This window comes from Tyto alba, unplaced genomic scaffold (assembly GCF_018691265.1).
Source record: "Tyto alba isolate M040663 unplaced genomic scaffold, T.alba_DEE_v4.0 Super-Scaffold_40, whole genome shotgun sequence".
NCBI lineage: Eukaryota > Metazoa > Chordata > Aves > Strigiformes > Tytonidae > Tyto > Tyto alba.
The window spans coordinates 1,679,285-1,705,262 of NW_024881316.1; the positions used below are offsets into that span (position 1 = coordinate 1,679,285).

Consider the following 25,978-nt stretch of genomic DNA (forward strand, 5'->3'; position numbering starts at 1 on the left):
AGAGCTGTCAAGTTTGATATGTTGCTAATTTCAGAGTCGTTATATATAGCCAAAAAAATATAATTGCCGTAACTGGCCATAGGTTACAAAACCAGACTTCCCTCCCGCACATCTATGTACTTTTTTAATCTTTGGGAAAGGGTTTGTTTTTCTACAAGCTGTTAGGAGAAAGGGCACGTACGATCTCCCAGGCTAAGGTAATGTCTTACGCGCTCCTGTCAAAATCCTGGAAGATAAAATCTACAAGGATACTTAATTAACAAAGAATGCGATCTCTGTTTTATAAATCATTGCTGCCATCCGCCCCCCAAACGCGAAGCGTGGAAACGCTCTCGTTAAACAGCGGTAAAGAGCATCGACTCCTTCGGCTGCGGTGTGAATTAAAGCAACTTGCTGAAAGAACTTTTTTTTTTTTTTTTTTTCCCAAAAAGTATAGGCTTAAGCCTAAAACGGCACCAAACCCCAGGCTTTCCTACTTGGCAATACCTACAGAAATCCACCTTAACGTTACACGCAGGCGGGCAGCCCTCCCACGGGTGCCGCCAGCCCCCCGCGGCGCCTCTGGCCGCTCCGTGGGGCAGCCTGACGGGCCGGGCCAGCGACCCCGCGCGGGGGCTGCGTGCCAGCGTCACAGCCCATTCGCGTGGGAGACTCTCCTCGCGCTCCCTCACGCACCGCCCGTGGAGCTGCCCCCGGGGGTGACTCGCGGGCATTACGCCGTGGGGATTTCTTCACAGGTTCCACAGACAGCGCCCGGTGCGGCCGCGGAGCCGCCGCGCAGCCCCGCCGCTGCCCCGGGGATGACCCGGCTCGGCTGACCGGGCGCGCCACGCTCCCCGCCCCCGCGCGACGCGAGTGGGTCGGTGGGCAGCGGCCGTTTCCCACAGCCGGGGGGTGGGGGTAACGGCCGGCGCGCGCCTCCCCCGGCGGTGCGGGGACGCGCAGCCACGTGCTCGCCGCCTCCCGTCACCCGCCGTGGCCACGCGGCGCCAGCCGCGCGCGAGCACGGCACCGCGTGTGTGTCCGCGTCCCTCCCCCGCCCCACGCCTCACGCGCCGTCCTCCGCGCCCCGCGGCCGCCCGCCTGCCGGGGCCGGGCCGCGTACGCGCGCAGCCGCGCCCACCGCCTCCCCCGCGTGCACGTGCGCGGGCCGCCGCCACGCGAGACCGCGGCCGGCGGAGGAGCCACCCGGCCCCGCGAGGCCGGGGGTGGGGGCGTGGGGGGGGGGGCGCGCTTCCACGCGGCGGCTGCCTGCGGCGAGCGCGCCCCGTCCCGCTCCCCGTCACGCCCGGTCGCGTCCCCGAGCTGCGGGCCCACGTGCGGCCGTGCCCGCCGCGGTCGCGGGGGGGTGCGGAGTGCGGGGTGGGTGGGTTGCGGGGCGGGCGGTGCCCGGCGGTGGGGGCTGCCCGCGCGGCGCCGAGTGGGCGGAGGGGCGCGCGCGGCGGGGGGGGGGGGTGGGGGGGTGGGGCGGGGGCGCGCGGGGTCTCCAGTGGGAGCCGCGCGTTCCCTGTGGCAGCGCCGGGGAGGGCGGGGGGGTGGGGAGGAGGGGGGAGGGGGGAGAGCGGCCTGCTCCTCCCCCCTCCCCTCCCGCCTCTGCCCCTGCCCCGGGGCGGCGGGTGGCGCTGGCCGCGGCGGCTCGGGGCTCAGTGTCCTTGTGCGGAAATGACACACGGTCCCGTCACGTCACGCGAGAGCGCAGCGCGCGGACCCTCGCACACAAAGAGCGGGGGGGAAACGCGGGTACCAGCGGCGGCCGCTCCAGCCGCCCCCCTGCCGTCCCGGGGCTCTCCGCGGCCCCGCGCGGAGCCGAGGTAAGTCCCGCCGCCGCCGCCGCCGCCGCCGCTCGCCGGGCCGGGCGGCGGGAGGGGCGCCGCTCCGCGCAGCCCTCGGCGGGGAGCGCCGCCCCGGCGGGTAGGGGAGGAACGGGGGAGGGGGGGCCGCGCCAGCGAGCGGGGGAGCGGGAGGCGCGGGGACGGCCCCTCCCCCCGGCCGCGGCTCGGGGCCCCGCCGCCGCCGCTCCCCACCCCCAACCCCCCCACGCCGCGGGGCGCGGGCTGCGGGTGGGGGGGGAAGGGGGGGGGGGAAGGGGGGCGGGGGGCTTCTTTGTTCGTCGCTTGGAACGTTGCTATAGCGCTGCGGCGCCGGGCGCGCGAGGACGCGCGCGCTCCCGGCCCGGGTGGCTCCATCTGCGGGGCGGGGGGGGGGTTGGGGAGGGAGAGGGGGGGCGTGGAACGGTCGCGCCGCCGTCGTCACCTCCAGCCTCACCTTATCCCCTCCCCCCCTCCCTTCCACACACCCACCCACACGCACCCACACACAACACCCACACACACCCCCCCCCCCCGCGCGCCGGCCACATAGATCCGCCCGGGCAGGGTTCGGACCGGAAGCACCAACCGCCGCCGCCGCCGCCTCGGGCTCGTGGGTCTGACCGCGGAAACGGCCCCGGCCGCCGCGTGCGGGGCGCGCGGGGCGTCCTCACCGCAGCCCCCGCCCCCGGGCGGGGCCTCGCCGCCGCGCCGCTCCCACGTGGCGGCCGCCGCCGCCGTCGTCCGCCGCCTCTCGGTGGGGAGCCCCGGCGGTGCGTGAGGGGGGAGCCCCGGCGGTGCGTGAGGGGGGAGCCCCGGCGGTGCCCCCCCCCCCCCCGCCCCCTCCGGGTACCGGCTCTCCCGGCCCCGCCGAGGCGTGGGCGGGCTCCTGCTTGGCGAAAGCGGTGGCGGTCGCTCGATTCTGTGGTAAACCGGGAGCGGTTCTCGGTGGGTCGTGCGCCGAGGGGACCGGAGGAGGCCGCCGCGGGGCAGCGGCCGCCTCTCTGCCCCGCTGTCCCCCCGCGGTGCGTCCGCACGGCCCTTTGTAAATAGACGGGAGCAAACTCTGAACCAGCAGAAGGCGAGCCGGCAGCGGGCCAGCGGCCATGTGACGGCTTCCACACGGCGTTGACGCAGTCCCGGAGCTTTTTTGGATTCAAGTGCGGGGAGAGTTTGTCGCTGCCACCTGTAAAAAAAAAAAAAAAAAAAAAACAAAAAAACAAAACAGTGTACGCCCGACCCCCGGGGCACAGGCGTTTAGACAGGGAAAGAAAAACCTTCTCCCTGCTTCTGGCCGAGACCCGGTCATCAGATGACGAATTTACGCAAATGATTACATCTAGTAGACCGAATAGTTGCTGATATACAACGATACCGTTTTTCTCTCCTGCTAAATCAAACTCAGTATTGGGCCAGTGACACTTTTATCTTTGCTAAGTGTTTTCATAGCTTAGGTAAGTCCAGGGGATAAAAATAAAGGAGAGTTGAATGCGGTGTGGAAGAGATTTTAAATTATCCTTACAAAGTTCAGATGGCACAGTATTTTAAAATAAAAGCGAAGGAGGAGAGAGAACGAAGCATTGAGGCAAACAAAATGTTTCTAGTAGACCAGGGGAAAACACCTGACTGAAGAGAAACCAAATCGATGCATTAATGCTGGCAACAAACTAGGTTAGTACTCTGCTGACCACTGCAAGGTTAAATTGGTGTTTGATAAAGTACAGGGGACGAGTTGAGAAAACTTCAGCTTTAGGCAACTTGTGAGGGAAATTGAAAAGAGTCATTTTTTTTTTTCTTCTATTTTTTTGTTTCATTTAAACTGCATCTGCAGATGTAACTAAAATGAAATAATAATAAAAAAAAAAAAGTCAAATTGAGAACATGCCCTGTAAGTTCTATTGGCAGAATGCCCTTGTTGCAGGCTGGCTTCAGTGGAGAGTTGAGGCTTCCTGTCCTCCTCCACAGGGCAGCAAAGGAGGTTTTCAAACTATGTTAAGTATAGGGATTTTATTGTTTGTAAGGGTAACGCTTCCAGCAACATGTGCTGCTTCTTTTAAAAATGTTTTTTTTATAGTTTTAGAACTTGTTATACATGTATTTGTAGTCAGAACATGATTGTATGATTGCAATGTTGGCATACTGTTTTTTAAGGTATTTAGTATTTGAAGTGTCGGTACTGGCTATCAAGAATAAATTTTACTCAAAAAACTCCACCCTTGGGTCACTAACAGCACCCTACTGTCTCAAAATTGATAGAATAGAAAGCATCTGCTTTTAGCATTCTCTGTCTATTTGCATTTTGCTCATTGTTCAGTTAACTGAGACAGCATTCTTATTTCAGTTTCTTTAAGATGGGTAGTCAATTTGAAATCAGCTTTTTTTTTTTTTTTTTTATGACAGTGATTTCAGGTATCCGACTTCTTCAACCTGCAGCCTTTTCGAGTAACTTCCCAAGCATTTTTAAAATTTTTGCTCAGAAAAGTCACAAGTTATAAGGAAACCTGACTAAACATATACAAAGTACAGTTAGGTGTATAAATCAAACAATACATACTTCCCTCTCCCTCCCCACCTTCTGGCTGTTATAATAGTTTTAGGTGTAATTTGTAACAGTAGTAAGTAACGTTGTTTCAGGCAGCATACTAACAGTGACCTTTCCTAGTTACTTGCTTGTTCTGAATATCATACCAATGAGTGTGGTGATTTAAGTTTTCAGCAGTAGAAGGACACTTATATAGAAAAGAAAAATATTAATGAAAATATAAAATAGTCCGGAAAACCAAAACTAAACAAAACACTGTTCTCTTTTTTTGAGAAGGCCATGTCCAAATTCTGTAATATTTAAAGTCAAATCGCTGGCCCATGGAAGTGATCAGAAGGCAAACATTGCCTCTAAGAAATACATTTTATGGCTCAATTTTGGAGTGGTGTTTCTGTGTAATTCTGTTGAATTGAGTTTGAGTTGCACTGTTTCTTACAAATTAGAGGACTCAAATGTACCTCGAGGATAACTGCAGTTATTGAAGTTACTGAACGCAGTGCAGATTACTTGGCTCCCAAAGCAGAGCCCAGAACTCACAGTTCTCTAGGTTTGCTTTCCCAGCCCAGCAGGAGAGCTTTCCAAGAGACAGCCTGGAAAGCAGCACACACCCCAGGCAGGAGGCAGCTCCTGGGCAGCCTGAGCAGGGGCTCGTGCCTTCGGTCCCGTCTCCTCCTGGGACGGCAGGGCTGGGAGTTGAGCGTGGGTGTTCGCTCTCGCTATTGCAACGCATTATGCAGGAATCGTTCTTCTAAAACGTCACGAGGGACAGTATGCCGCGCTGTTGCTGGGTGGTTAAAGCAGCCCTCTGCTCACCTGCTGCACAGGACGGGGCTACTTCACCTACCCACACCTACTTTTAAGACTGTGGGCTTCCCTTGGGAGGCACCCATCCCTTTCTGTGTTTTATCCACTGTGTGTTTTTTATGATACAGAGAGAGACCCAGAGTCAGGGAGCAGGACCCTGGACACTTGACTGTCTGGTGAGTGTCTTAACTACCAGACTGATTAATCGTTGTCCCTTGCTGAGGATGAAGATATGTACAGTAGTTTTGGTTGCTTCTGGGTACACCACACTCTAATTATGTAGCATAATACCGTTGTCATTTTGTGATAAAGCCCTGTTACAGGAAGGCATATGTAAGAGCAGGTGCTGCTTTTGGCTGTTAAACAGCAGTTCAGTGTACAGATCTTGTAAAATTTAGCCAATGTTACCTCCTTAGAACATCGGCTTCGTTGGTATTCCCATCATTTATTTAGCTTTATTAGGTTACCCGTGCTTTAAGAAGAGTGTTGTACCTTTCACTGCATGCTGAAAGCAAGGAAATCGAGTGGCTTATGCCACATATGCTGATAAACACGTATTTAATGTTACTAGCAAACACATGTATCTTGTCTTTTGGCTGAAATGTAAAGAACAATTTGCCTCCTCAGAGACAAATGACATTCAAGTAGAATACTTTTCATTGAAGCCTCTGAGTTTTGTATATGAAGCAATGTACCACCATGAGGCTTTAAAAGGAATAAACATCTCACAGTACACGATGTCTCAATCCCTGTATTTTTAATAACATGCTTATAGTCAATAATGAAGAATTAAGAGACATTCCTTCCAACCTACATGAAGATGCTAAAATCTTTAGTTGGTTGGTGTGCACTCAAGAAGCAGCATCTGTGCTTTTACCATGCATTAATGAACTGGACAGTACAATGTTATGCAAGCGTTTAAATTGTAAATAACAAACTTCTATCAGGCTGATAACAAGCACTCTTATTGTATTAGAATATGTTAGTTAAGATAATGATTCATTTACATTTGTCATTATAATTAACAGGTGATAGGAAATCATATTTGCTTTCCAAATACAGCACGTGTGCACTTTCATACTTTTCTACATGACTTTCACACTTTTTTTTTTCTTCAGTTTTCAGAACTTACCACATTAGATACGGCAGTTTGAAGAGCAAAGCGTTATTTTATTAGTTTATTAGTTATGAACAGCAGAACAACAGTATTTTTTTCTGGTGGATTTTGTTTGGTTGTTTTTTTAAGTCAGAACTTGAAAGTGATCCATCAGGCTTTCTTTAAGAATGATTGCAGAGGTAGAGAACTGCCTTGATCCTACTTTATCAGCAAGGTCTTTTCTTTCTGCATTGTACTTTTATAATGGTCACAATCATAAGACAGGTGGGGAAAGCATCCTCTGAGGCCAGCACATGAGTAATTGTTAGGTGGTAAATAGGAGGAGAAGAATGCACATCATGGAATGGTTTAACTTAGGCTTATGATTCAATTCAGTTTTATATATCAATAACTAGGAACACTTTTATGCTACTTCTGAGTAGCATTATGCATTATACTGGATGATATGAGACTGAAATATATTTCGGGTGAGATTTGCAATTTGCTCCCTTACTCATAAAATCTTCTGTAGTCAAGTGTTTTAAATCCTTAAGGCTTCAATGCATATTTCAGGTAGGCACATTTTTGATAAATGGATCGCATTTTTTGCTTTACTTGCAAAAGCAGCATCGTGGTGGTAGTTAGCACTCAATGCACAGAGAAACATTCCAAAACCTGGGTGTTTTAAGGTATTCTTCCATGCTTTGGAACTCGCAGCATTGCGCTATGCATTGAGCTTCCCTGTTAGCCACACGTAATACCATTTCAATGTTAAATGTTGTAACTGAAATGGTACAATGATACAATTAAGTATAACCTGCTAAGTCTTTTGGATAGAGGCGTGTGTCTAAGTGATACCAATGCAGGCAGGGAGTGTTAAGTGCCTTCATTGAGCTGTCTCATTCTGCATCTCATCTGATGAGAAGAAGGAGAGCAGGATCTGTTGGCCAGTAGCGGCAGCCAAGGTGTGCGGGGACCCACCCTTCTTTCCCTGCCCCCTTGTGCCTTGGCCCACTGCTCTTCCCACATGCCCTCCAGCATGCCATAACCTGGTGAGTAGATCCCTCTTCTAGGATTTGAGGACCTGGACTCTTGTCCATGATGCAAAACGAAGCACAGGAATGTAAAACCAAAAAAAAAAAAAACAACAACAAAAAAAAAAGTAAGAAACGCAGGTTTTCTGGCTCCCAAATACATCTTTAAGCCTTGTACCATTGGTAAGTGAAATACCCTACACTTATTTCTGACTGTCCTCTGTGAAAGTCCCAAAGTACTAAGCATGTTCTGAAAATGGCTGTTGAGTGTTAGGCAGTAGGGCGGATGCAGAGATGTTCCTAGTGCAGCAGTCCCAGCAGGGCTCAGAAGGTTTTGTGTATGTGGTCCACCAGAAACTTGGTATCTAGAATCTGTAACCACCTACAATTTTAACTGTTAATTGAGTGGGGTTTCTGGATCTTGATGCAGATCAGAAGGTCACAAATCAAACACGCTTAGATTGGTGTCTAGAGTTAGACTGTAATGCATATTGAGTTTATTTGAAGTAGCTTGACTTGAAACAGGACAGAGTGCTGTATATCGCATCAGTTCTCTGCAAATAGGCTCATTGTAATTTAGTTTAAAAAGAATACTATCGTCATGCGTGATTGCAAATCTAGGTATTTTTATTCGCTTCTCATAGAAGGACAAAGCTGTAATCACCTTAAGAAAACTGTCCTGTTGGGTTCATCTTTTTTGACTGTTTCAGAAATGTCAGAATGTGTGGGTGAGTCTGGAGGGCTCAGCCAAAAGGAATGTTTGTGTCTTCCCAGGTGAGTGCTGGCATCCCACAGGCTCCGTTGCGTGACACCTAGCCGTGGCTCAGCACGGGTATCTGTACAGTACCAGCACTAGTAGCTATCAAGGCAGTTTAGATGGGAAGGTGAGTATACGCTGATACATCAACAAGGTGTTTATTTCGAGACATGGATGACATAAAAATTTTACGTACTGTTTTCAAGGAGACTCTTCTCAATAGATGAAATGTGGGAAGTAAAATCTAATGATTTATTGTTTGTGTTGTGAGGATGGGGTCTGTTTACCTCTTCTTCCTTGATGAATTTGTCCAGGTGCTACGTGTGTTCCTGTTTGTCCTGCACTAGAAAGGTTTAGCTGATGACTGTACTAGAAGTAGACTGCCATTAATCAAAAGCGGAGTCTCTTTTGAAGAAGAAATGAGAGCATTAACTATTTGAATCATTTTTAGTGTTTAGAGGTGTAGGATCCATAATCAGGGTTATAAGAGTTACTCTTTCTGAGTGTTTGGCCCATATTTTAGCATAAGCATAGAGAGACAGTGTGTTAGTTTACCTTTTGTATGCCTCTTATTAGGTGTTTCTGAACTGTCCACACATTCTCTGGAATTTATCCACAAGATAGAAGCCAAAGAACCCAGAGAAAATACTTCTGAAATAACTTGGATCACAAATGAAAATATTTACAAGCAAAAGCCTGATGCTTAAAGTTTAAGGTTTATGTTCATATTTTGTAAAGCATGATTTTTTGGCCAGTTCAGGTGGAAACGCAAGAAGTTCCAGCTAAAATTTAGACATATGGGTGCTTAGACTACAGCCCCAATCGACTTCATTAGGATCAGGAACAGCTGCTGTTGTAGGTGTTTGGTATGTTTTAGAATCCTCCTTCCAGATCCTCTTCTCACCAGAAAGTAGGATGCACTGCAGCATCAATCTGTATCCCAGCAAGATAAAGCTGCCAGGGCTGCCAACTTCAGCACAGGGTGTTCACTCCTTCCTAGAACTAGCTAACTGCTGTCCTGTAGATAGCATTGAGTCAGTATGAAGCTAAGGATGAAAAATATATTTATCTTCTGCTTTGAAAAAAGGCACGTAAGGTAAGAATGAAATATGTTTGCATACTCAACAGGACAAGGAACAACTGTCAGGTGTTTGCTGTGCTGGATGGATTTCTTACTCACTGCTTTTTGCACTATTTTGTCGCAAGTTCTTTTAAGTCTTTTTTTCTTCAGCTTTGTTTATTCTCATGATCTGGGCCGGAATGCTACCTCAGAGCAAATTTTGACACTGCTGCCTCTTCTATGGAGGCAATCATTATTATTCATAAGTACTGATTCACTGCAAACACTATTTTAAATAATCTGAAATGTTTTGGTTTTAGTGGATCTTAAACAACCAACAACATTATTGTTAACCTTAAGAGACAGGCATACACACGTAGACATGCTCACACACTCACACACACACACACAGACTTTCCCCCTTCCCGTAGGCCCTAATTTCCTACGGAAGCGATGTCACAATTGCTCTGTTGATATCTCTGTGTCCGCTCACTACTCGCTTGTGAGTCCACTGCTACCCAAATTTGAAGCGAGATGGTGGTGTAAATAGATGATAAGTGAAGTTTCATGAAATGGTTGAACCAAGCCAGTGGCTTGCTGGTATGAGAGAGAGAGATTTTAATTCCTCCTTTCCATCCCAAACCTCATGCAGTCTCCTGATCTGGGCCCAATTACTTGCCTTACTCTTTACCTCTGTGAATTAGAAGAAAAGTAACCCAGCAAAGGAAGAGGTGAATTGTGTCTGTCAGTTTATCAAGCTGGAAGAGCTCACTGAAGGTTAAAGTGGGCACCCGTGCTTGACCGAGGGAGCAGGTGGGACTACGAGGCAGGAGATCAGAGGGGCAGTTGAATTCTGTCTCTTGACAGAAGCTGTTACATGTGCTTCATTTCCTCACAATGCCTAAGTTCTTACAAATCTCGCAAAGAAGACAGGAAAACAGATAAGGGGAGAGATATTGCTAGGACTCTCAAAAAGGAAAAGGCTGGAGTTCATGCCTTCTTTGGCACTGGAGTTCAAATATGAAACCCAGTCTTTCTAGGCCTCTTTGATTCTGATGCTGGTTTTGACTATTCGCTTTTAATTGTATTCTGGCAGCTTTCAAGTAAATTGTTAAAAAAAAAAAAATCAAATTAAGTAATAACACTTTGTTCCAAATTTGTGAAACAATGTTTTGAGATAATGTTATTTGACCTGAGTTTGGCATAGCTTTGGTCTTCCTGACATTGCCTCCTTTAGAAAGTTAACTGTTAACCAGGGTATGTGCTTTGCTTTAGTTTTCACTTTCTTCCAGTTTTAAAGAGTGGCTATTCAGATCCTTGTTTATCATCTTCTTCCAGTTTGCCTGTATTTTCTCAGAGGAGTTCTCCTAAAGCATTCTTCCTATTTGAATAGCAGTATTAGCAGGAGTTAGAAGGAAAATATAATTCCCTATATCCCCTCCTAAATAATTTGTGTTATTCTGCCCACTGCCACCTTTATATTCTTCCCTTCTGGCTCTGTGTTTACTATCTTTTAGTGTTTTGCTCTGATAGAGCAATCTAGGATTATCTGGAAAACTATTTTGATTTGCATTACAGAATATTCTGTAGTGGTACCAGCTGATTTGCTTACTGTCACCTCAGGCCCTCACAAAAAGACTCTGTGTCACACTTTTTGAGCACCGGACATGTTGGTCTTGTACCACATCCCTCAGAGCTAAGTCTATATCAGGGCAAAATACAAGCATTTAGTACTATGTGCTTTCCTTAAGGTCCAGCATAGCTTTTTGATGGTGCCATATGAAGTACACTGTTTTAGGATTTTTCATAAAGAGCTGTAGTGGCTGTGTCTAAATTCATAAATACTGTTGAATTAGTGAGACTTAGTATTAACCCTCACTAGTGCTTATCAGGTGGTTTAGAAGTTGGTGTGGGCCACTTAGTTTCATGCTGCTATGTCTCTACAGAGTCTACAAAAGTTTAAGTGAAGTGATTGTAGTACCGTTAGGCTGGCATAGTTTATATGTGGATCAATTCATAAATGCAAGTCCTGAAATAGGAGATTATGGTGGGTAAAAGGAGTAGATATCTAAGGGGTTTGTAGTAGCTCTACATCCAACTGAGAGAGACTTTTTCTGGTGATGTGATGATAAAGACAATCTCCCGTTATCCTCTTGAGGATGCCCTTTACAAGGCTATATATAGGGGTCGTGAAGATCAGCACATCAGAGGGTATTTTGGCTTCTAGAGTGGCCCAGTATGAGCTGGTTCTATATATCCATGCATCTTTTGTTTGGGTGTATGTGCTGGTATAACTGTAGTGCAATAGTACAAAATCTTATCCAGAATGGGATCTCGTACTTACCATTAACAGCCATCAGTTGCTGACAAAGAAAAATTCATAGCTACACAGCATTCAAGTGTTTACAGAGTTTTTTAACAGTATTTTGAGTTTGTTTTGTTTTTTTTTTTTTTTATTCTGTTCAACACTATTCAGAAGAGAGGTAGAGACTTTTTTTTTTCCTTCCAAAAGAGATTCTCTGTCTCTTTCTCTCCTCATCTCTCTTTTAAATTTCCTTGTAATTCCCAATCCTGTGCTGTACATACACTTTTGATTGATTCGTTTTATTCACTTGCTCCAGCCGGAGAGAAGCCTGTCTTGATTTCAGACCTTGGCTAAAGGATAAGCAGGAATGGTTGAAAGAAAACTGAAAGAAGATTGTAACTGTGGACATGTAAAGTAATAATATTCTGGGGCCACGTAAACATAATGCTGTGTGTGGATGAACATGAGCAGTGTGTGACAGTTTACCAGTCACCAGCTTACCAGCTGAGAGTGTCAGTTTGCAGCTGGGTGCCCTGCAACAGTCAGTGAGATCTGATTAGCTTGTTTGCTTTGTAGATCTCCAAAAGATTTAGAGTATCTTTTAGGAACATGTACACAGATTGATGTTTGCCTCCAAGTAACTTGCAAAATTAGTTTTCAAGGAAACAGAAATACAGCTGAGTCTTTCATGTAAGAAGTAATGCTAAACTCATGCTAGAATAACACATATATTTGGTTTTCCTTACAAAAAACATTCTTACATTATGTAGAGGCTGGCAGAAAAAGAGTAGTTACTGTAGATCTGCAGATTGCTCTGCTTGAATTGATGCAATCCGTATCAAAAGATCAAAGATTTTTAAATTAAAACTTATTCCAGCATGTATATTACAGCTTATGATGAGTTTTCCTTCTGTGATGACTTTGCGTCACCCACAATGACAATATAAAAACATTTGACTGTAATAAGAAGTAGTGACTCTGTACAGGATGGAGAGTTTAATACAGTTAACTTCCATTTATATACTGCCAAGATACTTCATAGGATAGGTTAAAATGACTTTTACTTTTCTCCATACCGGAAAAAGATGTATAGTTTTAAATACTTTCCTCGCCGTCATATGTTGTCTGCTCTCTAGTTTTCATGTTGACAGGTCTATAGACGGCCATAAAACGTAGTGAAAATAGCTAGTTATTTACGTACAGACGTATAGACTGAAAATTATCTGTGGGCTGTTAATGCTCAATGGCTCTAGATTAAAAGTAATTATAAAAACAGATGTAGATATTTCCTGATTCCCAAAGATGCTGATATTTATTTTTGTATTTTTGTTTTGTTCTTTAGTGAGATAGAAGATGAATTCAGCTGAAATCACTGATGATGATGAAGGTAAAATACTATACTTTGTGTAACTTGCAATCAGGCAAAAATACTTGTTGAATGAAGGCCTTTGTAACCTAATAAAGAATGCCCTTGGATCAAGACAAATTAAATTAATGTTTTTTGAAAAGCTATCTAAAATACACCATTATCTTTGTTACTCATATTTGCTGCTCTACATCCTTCCTCCCCCTCCAAAAAAATCTTCCTACTATAACTTTATTTGTTTATACTTTAGACTCTTCTTTGGGGAAGAAACTGACGTTGACTGGATGACTGAATGGTTCCCAGCATAATAAAAACTTGACTTTGGGGCGGCCTCAGCATACACTTACCATACAAGTCATAAAAAATAATTATGTTTTTCCAAACATATTTTTGTAAGAAGAAACGAACCACAAAAGGTTGTATTAAGGGTGTCATGGTTTTCTGGAGAGAGTGCTTTATCTTTCTAAACCTTCTCTTTTTCCAGTAAAAATTCCTAAAAAAAATGTTGTGAAAGTAGAAACAGAAAACGAAGATGAAGCTCTAGACTGCTCGGTAACATCCAGATCTGCTGAGAAACACTCACTGGATGGTGCAGTTACTTGCCTACAGGACTCCAACAAACGGAAACAGACCTCACTTGGTTGTGACGGTTCAGGGAGCCAGCAAGATGTCTTACCTAGTGTGAAGAAAAGACGCTTTACACAAGAGGTGACTTCTCTATACATGACCGTGTGATTTTTCTGTTCATATTTCATAGGCTAAATTCGTTGCTGCTATAAGCAAAATGCAAGTCATTTAACTGGATTTGCATTAATAACAAGTTTGAGGCAAATACGACTAATCTTAACTCGGTTTGCACACATTACTTGTCTGGATAGTTCTTTAAATAACATAGGAGTGATCATATCTATGAAATACAGTTATAGGTTAATTCATTCATATGAAGTATATTTTTGTTGTTTGTCAGAGAATGTAGGAGCAAGCAGGTAGTGATTTGGATTAACCAACCACGACTGGTTACAGTCCCTCTCATGTCACAGAGTCCTTCAGCTGGATCGTCAGTAGTAGAATCAGGGCTGTAATTCTTCCTTCTGTGACACAGATTTCAATGTCAGTGAGACAAGTATAAATTTGTGTATTTACGTGAAAGATAAAAATGCAGGGATGCAGAAGACTTCAGCATATCAAGAACAGAATGTATTACAACTTCTGGTACAGCATCCCACTTGTGATGATCCAGATGTTTGTCCAGCTGCTGAAGGAGACGCCCAATCTCTTCCGTTATCCTGTTGTAGCATTTCACCTCTCTAGTAATTGGAGATTTTCATTAATCTTTGCTGAAACAGAGCAAGTTTCTTTTTGTCCTTGTTCTTTTCAGTAGGGAGAGCAATGATCGTCTGTTCCTAGAAAATTCTTCTGCACAGGGGAAAACTGGGGTGATGTTGTCCACCCTCAGCCCTTCCTTTCCAAGACTAAAATTCTGGTTTTTCAGCTCTTCTTCAGGAGTCATCTTATATTTTTGTTGTTCTCTTCGAGATTCCTGAAAGGGTAGTGTCCAGTGTTGGATAGTCACATATCTTCTAACACCCTCCAGCGTAGTATATTGACCTCCTGCTTTTCACACTCAGCACTTTATTAAAATAACCTAGATTTAAATTCATCCTCTTTTGAATAACTTCAGGCCCTGGGTTATATTTAGTTTATGACCTACTCTAATGCACATATCCTTTTCTGCTGTTCTGCTACCTAGCCAGTTATTCCGTGTTGTATTTGTGCATTTCATTTCTCCTTTCTAGCCATAGCTCTTCATATTTCTTTTTCTTGACTGTCATCTCTCTGACCTCTCAGGGCTTTTTTTTTTTTTCCCTGAATGCCTGTGGTAGGTAGGTTTTAATCTTCTTATTACATGGTTTCTTTCTTCTCCTTTCTCTTTTTCTTTTTACATTTGTTTTACTTACATTCAGATTCTTAAATGGTCTGTGAACTGTGCTTGCTTTGGATTTTACTCTTTGCTGTTTGCCTTTAATAAATCTTTAAATTTAATTTGAAATGAATTATAACTTTCGACTTACAATATCAGAAAGTGACCCAGTAACAATGATGAAAATTCATTCTTGGCTGACCCCAATGAATCAGCGTGTTTAGTTAAATAACCAACCAGGAATAGTCCTCAATCCTAACAACATTTTTAAAGTTAATTACTTTTCTAGTACCAATATTTTGTTTTAGTTGCTGACTTCATTAACTATTTCTGTTTAAACAGAGGACAAAACGTTAGCTATTTTTGAGACTATTGTGCTGGTAGTATATTTTTACTACACATCCCATGAGCATCTATATATGACATAAGCAAAGCTGTACTTTTTATGTTATATAGCTGTAGTATTGGGCTAGTGATTATATTACTAAATTACTTTCTGTCAGAAGGCACTATGCTTTTATTTCATTCTGATTGTCACTTCATAACCACTTCATTTTCCCTAATTTTCTTTTTAAAAAAAGAAGTGTAGAAGATTATAAGTTTAAAAAATTTACGTGCAAGACATTTCCAAGTTCTCATGTGTTTGAGAGAATCTTTTTGTATGTTTCTTGCTCACATATTTTTTATTCTTTGCTCACATGCTACAATATTATGCTCTGTATTCGTACAGATATTTAGACTTTGTTTATTAAGCATAATGATGGTCATAAATTATTTGGACTTTAGCACTGAACAGAGCAATAACTAAACAACTTTTCAAATTTGGCTTAGAACTCCAAGAACATTGTGAGAGATTATTTCACAGTTACCAATGTTTACCAAAATACTGTATTTTGCAAATGTTCAAATAATGTATATAATATAAAAGCTTGCTGTCCAAGCAGCACTATCTTACCTATATTGAGTCTCATAGAACAATATCTTTGCTTATTTTTTGATAGTACATTAAAACTGATCTTCTTAAATGGGTCTAGTGCTAATCTGAAATACATTATGTTTAAAGATCAGTGTTACAGAAAACTAATTTTAAAATACCAAATACTAGTTTAACTGGAGAATTTACGGAAAGCCGTGTATTTAAGCTATGGCTAGTGCTGTTCTCAGATGGAAACTGTACAAAGACAAGTCAAAATCCAAAGGAAAGAAAACAAGAATGCATCTGAAATAGGAAATCCTTAAATGCAGGCCCAAAGGCGTTGTCATCTGCTAGTCGAACACCGACTGTGTGTTTCTGAAATGCAGATAACCAGATCTGACCCACAACCAGGTCCATAACTGAGCTGCAGTAGTGACAGGGCAGAGATCTGCTGTAGTTCCTGGCGGGAACGCTGCTTCTCCAGAGCACCGTGTCCAAAACTGAGAATGCAGACTTTTCACAGTACTCACTGCCAAAGTGCAGTAAGATACTTCAGACAATTAATTTGTATTGTTTAATACACATTCTAATATTGCTTTGCCCTGGCTCTGTGTGTGAGGTGTGCGTTAAAGTTACCCCAACGTTGCCAGGTTTTATTATATAATTAATTAGCGAAAAGGTACAGCAGGAGTTCTGACGAGAACTGACAGACAATTGATGGCCTGTGGCAAGCTGTTTAGTAGAGAAGGAATTGAATGAATCATACTCTGTATGTGAAGGAATATCTGGAATATTCTCTGTAAACAGGAGTGTTAACGGAAGAGCTAGCTTCTTCAGTAGCAGGTCTCACTGTGTGTTTTAGAAATGTGTTCTCCAGAATTGCAATTTTGTTTTGTTCTTTTGATCTAAAATGGTAAAATTTGTAGTTCAGTCTGGGCATCTGACTGGGGAGTAGAACTAGGCTATTGTCAGTGGAGATTTTCATGACGTGTTTTCAGGTGATGGCTATTTGGGAGAGCTCTGTTGCCATCTGAAAACACCTCTGTTTCCCCATGGACAAATGGAGGTGGTGTATGACAACTTCAGTCCCGGCGTAGAAGCCTACAGTTAAGTGGGAGGTTTCCTCACAATTTGGCCTCTTGTGTTCTGGTATTTTACATGTTGCAAAGAGCTGATTTAGTTAGGGTTTATCCTACCACTTGCTGGGGTGAAAGTCACCTTTTAATAGCTGGTGGTGTTACAGGACTCTGGTTCCCTGCTGTCCTCATAGCAAATGTGCTTAACATGAGTGGGACTGGAGGGACAGTCTTCTAAATGGGACCTGGAAGTCAGGTGTCCTGGGCACTACCTCGGCTAGGACTCTGCCCGCTGTGAAATACATTGCCTTTGCGTTATGCTGTCATTTTATCACCTGCCCATGCACCCAGCTTTGGATGTGAAAACAGAAGGTTTCATGTGTAGGGTTGTATGGTGTGAGTGAGAGGAGCACTTGTAAACACAACTTCAATTTAATTGAGTCTGCTGGTTTCTAAACTTGGAGTGGGAACCAGCTTGTTCTTTCTGAGCCTCTTTTGAGTATATGCTGCATTAGAAATTAAAAAGTAATTAGATTCAATTTGTCATTGCAGTAAGCAGATGCCAAGAGTGGGTGAACATAGGGACCGGATTAATTTCATGTGCATTACGGTTCTGTTTTTTCATAAAGGAACCTTCAAGTTCCTCACCGTAGGACGTAGGGGGGTCCTCACTAGAATTCCAGATTGCTTGTGGCTCTCAGCTCAGACCTCAAGTCTGTGTTCCATTTGTTTTAATACTTAAATGCAAATTCAGTGGTTTATCTAGTTAGTGTTCTTTGGGACAAGCCAAACAAAATGTTTCGGTACAGTAAAATCTGTGTTTTCTCACGTTTGGATTCTGTATGTTGGATTTTGATTCTGTCGTATCTACTTAACTTCCTAAGAATTATTTGCAATATCCATGTGCTTGCAAAAAAAACCAACTCGCCCAAGCCCTGCATATTTGCTGTGAATTGATGGAAATGCTCGCTTACAATTTCAAGCAATGAGGAAGCGTTAGAAGTTATTGAGAATATTAATTCCTTGGGAGCTCATTGCTGTTTTTTGTATAAATAATTTAGAAATTTAGAAACTCATGAATCTAAATTTCCTTGCCTTTCAGAAAAAAAAAAAAAAATAAATCTTAGGCTTCCCTTTTTTAAAAGACAATACCAAGGTACTTTTCACTTTGTTTTTAAGGTTTTATTATTTAAATATAATACTTTTTAAAAATTGCAGTCATTCTTAGAACTTGTTCAGGAGTTGTACACCATTATAAAGATTAAAAAAAAACCCTATATAAGCCTTTCACATCAGAAGAGAATAAGCATAATTTTAGTGTCTTACAGCCTTTGTGGTATTTTCAAAAGCTAACCTAAAGAGAATGCTGGAACATGAAGTGCAGTTGTTGGAGGCAGTGGCAAGGTCACAGGACTAGGGGTCAGAAAAACTAGATTCTATTCTTGGCTCTGTTGCTGACTTGTTGCCACCCAAATTCTCTACAGCCCAAGATCCTCATATGCAAGGTGAAGCATAATGATACTTAATTTGGGAGAGTGCTTAGAGCTCTGGGGGTAAAGAGTACTAAGGATTATTATTGCATTTCTATTTCACGGAGAAAGCCATGAGCCAAAACAAACAAAAAAAGAAAACAACCTAAAGAACACTTTACTGTATTTTTATTTTTGCTTTTCCTAGTGAATTTATTGATTTTTATGTATTTAACACGACTTAGTCCTCTGGAGAAAACTTGACTTTGCATATTTATGTAACAGTGATTGCTTAAGGGGCACATATTTATAGCTAATATTTTTAAGGCAGTCTTACTAATACAATATTTATTCATTCAAAGGGCCCCCTTTCAAACATGAAGAACAGAGATACTGGCTCACCCACTCAGGTCAATGCAGAGCAGCCAAACAAGAACAAGAATCCTAATGTAACATGGCTCTGTGAAGAAGAATCCTTCAGTGACGTAACCACTCCGTCTTATAAAAAACCTCTCTATGGCATCTCACACAAAATCACAGAGAAGAAGAACCCGCCAGGAGCAGAGCAGTTTGCTTCTTACGAGTTGTTTGAAAAAATCAACCCCAGCAGTCCCTCGCATCTTCGGACTTTGAACGACCAACGCAAAAGGGACTCCGCTGCAGCCATTGCCATAACAGCGGCCACGGCAGATTCTGACCCAAATATATATTCTTTGATACAGAAAATGTTTTACACGCTTAACACCCTCAATACCAACATGACTCAGCTTCACAGTAAAGTTGACCTGCTGTCTCTGGAGGTGAGCAGGATTAAAAAACAAGTCAGTCCAGCAGAATCCGTCGCAGACTTCAAGCCTCCCCCGGAGTACCAGCTGACTTCTGCAGAGCTCAAACAGATCATGGATCAAAGCACGTCAGGTGGGGACCTAGCTTGCCGGTTGCTAGTGCAGCTCTTCCCCGAGCTCTTCAGCGACGATGAGTTCAGCAGAAGCTGCAGTGCATGCGGCTTTCTCAACAAGAGGAAACTTGAATCTCTTCATCTGCAGCTTATCCGCAACTATGTGGAAGTTTGTTATCCTTCTGTGAAGAATACAGCTGTGTGGCAGGTGGAGTGTTTGCCTCAAGTCAACGATTTTTTCAATAGATTTTGGGCTCAAAGGGAAATGGAAAACAGCCAGCAGAATGTGCAATCATCCAGCTTTTATGAGACTGAGCAGGTCGAGTCCTCTCACTTTATGGAGGACAAAGAGCAGGAGGAAGCTTTGTCCTTGGACAGGAGTAGTGCCATTGCCTCAGATTACATGCTGGATGCTCAGGATCTCAATGAATTTTTAGATGAAGCTTCTTCTCCAGGGGAATTTTCTGTTTTTTTGTTACACAGATTGTTTCCAGAACTCTTTGACCACAGAAAATTAGCTGAAAGGTACAGCTGCTTTGGAGACTCTGGAAAACAACTGCTGGATCCTCATCGGCTTCAAATAATCCGTAGGTACACTGAAATTTACTTTCCAGATGTGCAAGAAGAAGAAGCCTGGTTGCAACAGTGTGTTCAGCGAATAAACGATGAGCTTGAAAATACATATATGGATGGAAGTGAATGTGATCAGATGAGAGATGACTGTTACGATTCTTCTAGTTTACCAGATGATGTATCAATCATAAAAGTGGAAGACAGTTTCGAATATGAAAAACCTGGCAGACGCTCAAAAAAAATTTGGCTTGTACCCATAGACTTTGACAAACTTGACTTTCCCCCTCCCGATTTTGATGTCCCTGTCCCGGATTACCTGTTGAACAAAGAACAGATTAAAAGCATATATGAAAGCAGTCTTTCCATAGGCAACTTTGCCTCTCGATTGCTTGTTCTCTTATTTCCTGAACTGTTTACTCATGAAAACTTACGGAAGCAATACAACTGCAGTGGATCTTTAGGCAAGAAACAGCTCGACCCCACTAGAATTAAATTAATTCGACATTATGTGCAGATACTGTACCCCAGAGCGAAGAATGACAGAGTGTGGACATTGGAGTTTGTTGGGAAGCTCGACGAGAGGTGTCGACGAAGAGACACGGAGCAAAGGCGCTCGTACCAACAGCAACGGAAAATCCACGTGCCGGGGCCCGACAGGAGGGAGTTTCTCAGCTATGCAATAAACCCCGAGAGGTTTCGAGAAGAATTCGAAGGGCCGCCGCTGCCACCAGAAAGAAGCAGCAAGGATTTTTGCAAGATACCACTCGATGAACTCGTTGTTCCTAATCCAGACTTCCCTGTGCCTTCTCTGTATTTGCTGTCTGATAAGGAGGTAAGAGAGATAGTGCAGCAGAGCCTCTCGGTCGGCAACTTTGCTGCCAGGCTTCTCGTAAGACTCTTTCCCGAACTTTTTACCCCGGACAATCTCAGACTGCAGTACAACCATTCAGGTGCTTGTAACAAAAAACAGCTCGATCCTACCAGACTGAGACTGATCCGTCATTACGTGGAGGCAGTTTACCCTGTGGAGAAAATGGAAGAAGTATGGCACTATGAATGTATACCGAGCATTGATGAAAGATGCCGGCGTCCTAATAGAAAAAAGTGTGATATACTGAAAAAAGCAAAGAAAGCAAAAAAGTGACAGGCTCTTTAAATTCTTAAGACTTTGACCACTAAATTATTGTCAGGAGTATGCTTTGGTTTAGACTGAGGGGCCTGTCAGGAGCTGAGGGTGCTCAGCATCTAGAACAGTCAGGCACTGAGTTTGTTGTGTTTTAATGTGTGTGTGGCATCTGTGTGGGCACCCCAGCAGTGGGAAGTGGCTTACTACATTTGTACATGGGTAAAGGCCCTAAGACATCGGGGACAGAGCTATCAATGACTTGCTAAGAGCATGATTTTCACTGGTGCAAATACATGTATTGAAACTGTATTACTCCACTCCCCATTTCTGCCTCGTCCTTTTTTATCACTTTCTAATAACAAAAAAATTTTTTTTAAAAGTCGTTGTGCTCTTCAGGGGCAGTTTTTCATTATACCCTTATAAACAGTCTTGTTAGTTAATTTGGAGTTTGAACTGAATTTGAAAGTGCCATGTTCATTGGAAATCATTGGAATATTAGACATTGCTTCTACAGTAATTGCAGCTTCACATTTGTTTTGTTCTCGATGTTACTGAGATACTGAAAATAACAATACTGTGTCAAAGAATGGGTCAGAATGGTGTCATTTGCATATTTGACTGTTACCCAGGTTTTATTTCTAAAACCAAGAATTAACTGTTGAAGAATTGAGATGTGAGCATAGACACAATGTGAATGTTTGTTTGTTTTTTTGGTGTTTTTTTGTTTGTTTGTTTGTTTGTTTTTTATATTGATACCACAAGCTTGATCCTGCCCCTGTGAGTTCTTCTTTTGTTTTGTCCAGTGTCACTGCTGGCGTGGCTGAGGATGGCTCGTCTGAATAAAGCCAGCAGAACAGACCCAAGCCTATACCCGTGGAATGTCTTGCCATCGCCTGCTTGCCACTCTCTTTGTAAAATAACAAAGACAACAACAACAACAACAACAACAAAAAGACCTGAAACAAGAACTTAGAACAATTTTAAACCTTACTGTCTATTGAAAACATGATTCCAAAGGTTTCCAGTGTTCATATTGAATTGCATATATAAAAAGTACATGCAAGGGTTGGTTTTGTGATGAAATCCAGTGTTTCGGTGTCCCTACGTATGAGCTGTGGTAATGTAACTCATTCTTTGCGTGAATGCAGCAGCAGCTGGGTATTTCGGGTGCAGGGATATTGAACTCCCTCACTTTGCCAAATGGATTTAGTGTAATGAGTGGCTATTTGGAGGCATAATTGTGTATGTATAACTTAGGTTCATATGGTCAAGTTTGCATCATTAATATGTTCAAGTGTAACAAAGACCACCCAGAACCCAATGTGAATTTGCTGTATGACTTTTCACTGGAGAGTGCTGCTTTAAAACTAGTTTTCCTCTTCTTTTTTCTTTTTTTTTTCTTTTTTTTTCCTGATAGAAATGGTGAGGGAGAGTCAAACAATGGATTTTTGAGACAGTAAAGACAGTGATCACTTATTGACCATTGCTGGAACACCTTGGAGCAATTGTTGATGTTCTCTGTGGTCCTCCTTTTTTGTTGTTTACTTAGATGGGTCATAGTATCAAATTTCAAGTCAGTTCCAGTGTAATTTTCTATTTTAGCATTTGTAAGAAAGTACAAAATACTTGATATTTTTACTTCAGATTTTTAGATTTTTTTCTTCTTAGGGTCATATTGATCTCTTTCTTTTAAAAGCAAAACAAAACGGTTTTTCCTAATGGCAAGAACTAGTAAAGTATGTTAAACTGAGAGTAAATCGTAATAGATAGTAGCATTTGCTCATTTTCCCCATATGCTAGCAACATTCTCAAAGAATGTATGAAGAAAGTCATGAATGTACTAAATAATACACTGATACTGTTTATATCCATTTAAATGTTTCCTGTTGGTTTAAATAATAGCAGACCATGCACAAAATGGATATCAGAGCAAATATGGCTATAATAAAATGAAAACATTTTACCAAAGATAAATAACTGATACCACAATGTCTGCATCTTATCTTTCATTTTAGTGCATAAATTTAGCAAATTGAATGTATCAGAAACCAAGACTTTCTCTTGTAATTGTATGCTACCTAGCACCTCTGTGAAATTTTGTACATGCACTTTTATGGGAGGTATAAAATGACAGAAAATATTAACAGCTGCTTAATTTGTTGTTGCGAATGGCTGGCCAGAGGGTAAGAAATATAATCATATTTTCTTATCTTAATATCGCACATGATTCACCACTTAGTGATGTCGAAGCTCCCAGAAGAATTCGATATATATTAAACTTTTCTACAATTGGCAGATGTTACTAGCTAGCATGCAAATTTGAGACGTACTGACTTTTACTGTAGATGTTGACATTAAGTAAAAATATATCGGTCCATTCATATTATCTACTAAGAAGTGAAAAAACAATTTTCACCTTATAAAATTACATTTTTGAAAGTGGGTATAGGGAGATTTTAATTATTTTTTCTTTTCTGTCTAATTGCTGTGTACATTCCTTTTATCTCACTCTTCACAACCCTTTCATGATTCGTTTGATTGTATGTTTTATAACTGATACCAAGAAAATACAGACATATGAATAGTGACATAGTTCACTAATGAAAGCTCTTGCAGTGCATCTGAAGTACAGCCACTTCATCCAGTTGGTCAGTCTTGTAAATAAATTAAAGGTATATTATTTTCATACAAGAAGAATGTTGTCTGGTGATTGCTTGAGTACGAGCAGGATTTTTTTCCTGTGAAGCATGTTACTGAGATCTGAGATAACCTTGGCTAGTCGGACAATGCATAAATGAAAATACCCTGGTTTGCTGCAGCCATTTTAAAATATTTTTCTGTCTTTCAGACTTTTTTTATTTAAAAGAATAAACTTGTTATTTTGAAAGTGAGGCTATGACAGGAAGGTTGCTAGATACTGAAGTGTTTGGAACATACGTAGCCATGCGCACACTGGCTTCCTATGGACGAACATTACTTTCTACCTACCAGGTCAGTAAACCCTGTTAAAGTGAATATCGAGTGTCTCTACCTACTTATAGTGTAAATATATCAGCTTTGGATAAGTATTGAATAGCCCACTCCTGACAGCTTTCTAAAAGAAACGGTGTAATATAACTCTATATTTTTGTGTCTTACCCATTTCCCACAAATTAAAAACTGGCTTAGAATCTGTAAAAGATGTAAAATGGCACATCAAAAGGGAGATCAAGTGTGCATCAGTTTATTGCCCATTAACTGTATTCAGCTGACAGAGTCAACACCAAGTTTACAAATGAGAGGAATCTTTACTTGAAGTCAACCACTTTGTTATGCTGTTGCATTACAGCCACCAGTGTTTCATGTTCTAGGAAATGTTTGTGATTGATTGTTTTTTTCTTATCTTCAAAATGCATATAATTTATTTCTAGATACAGTTTTTTTAATCTGTCATTTGTGTCTTTTCAATTATTGTTTGATATTTATATTATGTTATAGCAGTGAGAAACAGAGAATTGTGTGTTCAGTGCTCTACAAAGGCACACTAGGTCTAATTTTATGCTGGAAGGGGCTAATGTGAATTCTACAGCCCCAGGAAGCACAGAAGATAATATGCAGGTTTTATTCAGATTTTATTTTTATTCAGATTTTGTTTCACTGATTAAAGGGATGTAAAACAGCTGGAAAATTCAATGTCTTAAGCTTTCCTGTACTGAGGATGGGGCATAAATTGACAAGTGTTCTTTCTTACAATGCACGTTTTAGCTGATTGCACTTAAAATCTATGGGAGAACTAGTGTGGTAGGTTCATGCCTATGATTTTTCTGAGTAAATCAAGCAAACTCCATCACTGGAGTTTGGCAATTTGTCATTCAAAATTTCTTCAGTTTCTCAGTTTGACTTTCTGATTTTTTCCATTGTTACTGCAAGTCAGTTGGCACCAACATAGTTACAGGTTTCTTCTCAGGAATATGCTGAAAACATCTTTTTAAATGTGCTTGAAGTTGTTTAATAGCTGAAGTGATGGTTTAGTTCCCTCTCTTAATTCTCTCTTATTATTGTCTTTGCTAAGAAAGACAGAAAGAAATCCCCATTTGTTTGTCTTCCTCATTTTCTACTTACTTTTTTTTCCTAGTAAATACTAAGATAGATAAATTTTTAGCAATAACAGTGCTTTCAAAATCCTCATTTTACCCCTTCCATTATAAAAATCATTCATCAAAGCTTCTCACTGGTAGCGATAGTCTTAATTTCTTGCAGAAATTTCTTACAGAACACATAATTCTCATCATTATCTTTGTCACAGCTCATATACATGCTGCTCTGAGAGGTGCTCTCTCCTGCAGCAGAGCCCTGGCTGAGGGAGGAGCTGCCCTGGGTTGGCCAGCCTTGGTGCTGGAAGCAGATAACTCCTAACAAATCAGAACTCCATCATATTCACATTTTCCTCGTACCTCATCTGAATGTCAGGAGATTAGCCCTTGCACAGTATGATTTTTATCTAGCATATTCCTTTTAATTTTTGTCATTTTACAGATGCTGTCTTTTCTAGTTAGTGACCATAAAAGCCTGTGACGTGGACAGACCACCTGCTTACTCCATTTCCTGATCTGTTCCATGATGGGGCTGTGGTCCCCACTGAGCATTTTTCTTTCATTAACAATTTGGAAAGAAGAACTTTTGATTCTCACAGGAAGGGAAGAGCTGTAATAGAAGGGCAACAAAGCTGTTCTGGAGAATATGACATGTTTTTTTCCCACTTCTCCCCTTTCTCCCCCACCCCGAGACAAACATGAATAGAATGAACCTAGTTTCTTGGTTTTTGGTTTTTTTTTTAACAAGGTTTTCCTTATTTCCTTTTTTAAATTTAGCGTGACTTCCCACTAAAAAAAATGGACAAAATCACCACATGTCAAATCACACTAAAATTTGTGTTAGTAGGTGGAAACGAATTGTGATTACTGAAGACTAGAAGAAGATCAGCTAATTAGTACCTCCCCACACACACAAATGTCAAGTAATCATTCCCAATTTCCTTCACAAATCTCATTATGACACAGCAACTGTTTGTCATTGTTTCCAGAGGCATTTTGTAGTCTTGTGTTAGTGTTGACTTCTCTGGGAGGCAAAATATTCCTTTAATTGTTAGACTTTCAAAAATGTGTCACTTCGGTTAGCTCATAAGGTAGTGTGTTAGCAAGGTCTACAAATGTTTTCTGTGAAAAGAAAATCCCGAGGTACCTGTCAG

General features: G+C 42.4%; 1 protein-coding gene across 4 annotated transcripts; it reads left to right on the forward strand.

The window, feature by feature from the left end:
- Positions 1-1,510: 1,510 nt before the first annotated feature.
- Positions 1,511-24,418, forward strand: BEND3 (BEN domain containing 3). Of its 4 annotated transcripts, XM_042803565.1 has the most exons (6): positions 1,511-1,811; positions 8,059-8,168; positions 12,749-12,793; positions 13,257-13,480; positions 18,517-20,457; positions 21,555-24,418. In XM_042803565.1, the coding sequence occupies exons 3-6, from the start codon at positions 12,760-12,762 to the stop codon at positions 21,573-21,575; spliced, it is 2,220 nt and encodes a 739-aa protein (XP_042659499.1). In that variant the 5' UTR covers positions 1,511-1,811; positions 8,059-8,168; positions 12,749-12,759; the 3' UTR covers positions 21,576-24,418. The 4 variants fall into 4 exon arrangements, with proteins under 4 accessions (XP_042659499.1, XP_042659496.1, XP_042659497.1 ...); XM_042803562.1 differs by having other exon boundaries at positions 1,512-1,811; positions 18,517-24,418; XM_042803563.1 differs by lacking the exon at positions 8,059-8,168 and having other exon boundaries at positions 1,512-1,811; positions 18,517-24,418.
- Positions 24,419-25,978: the final 1,560 nt, after the last annotated feature.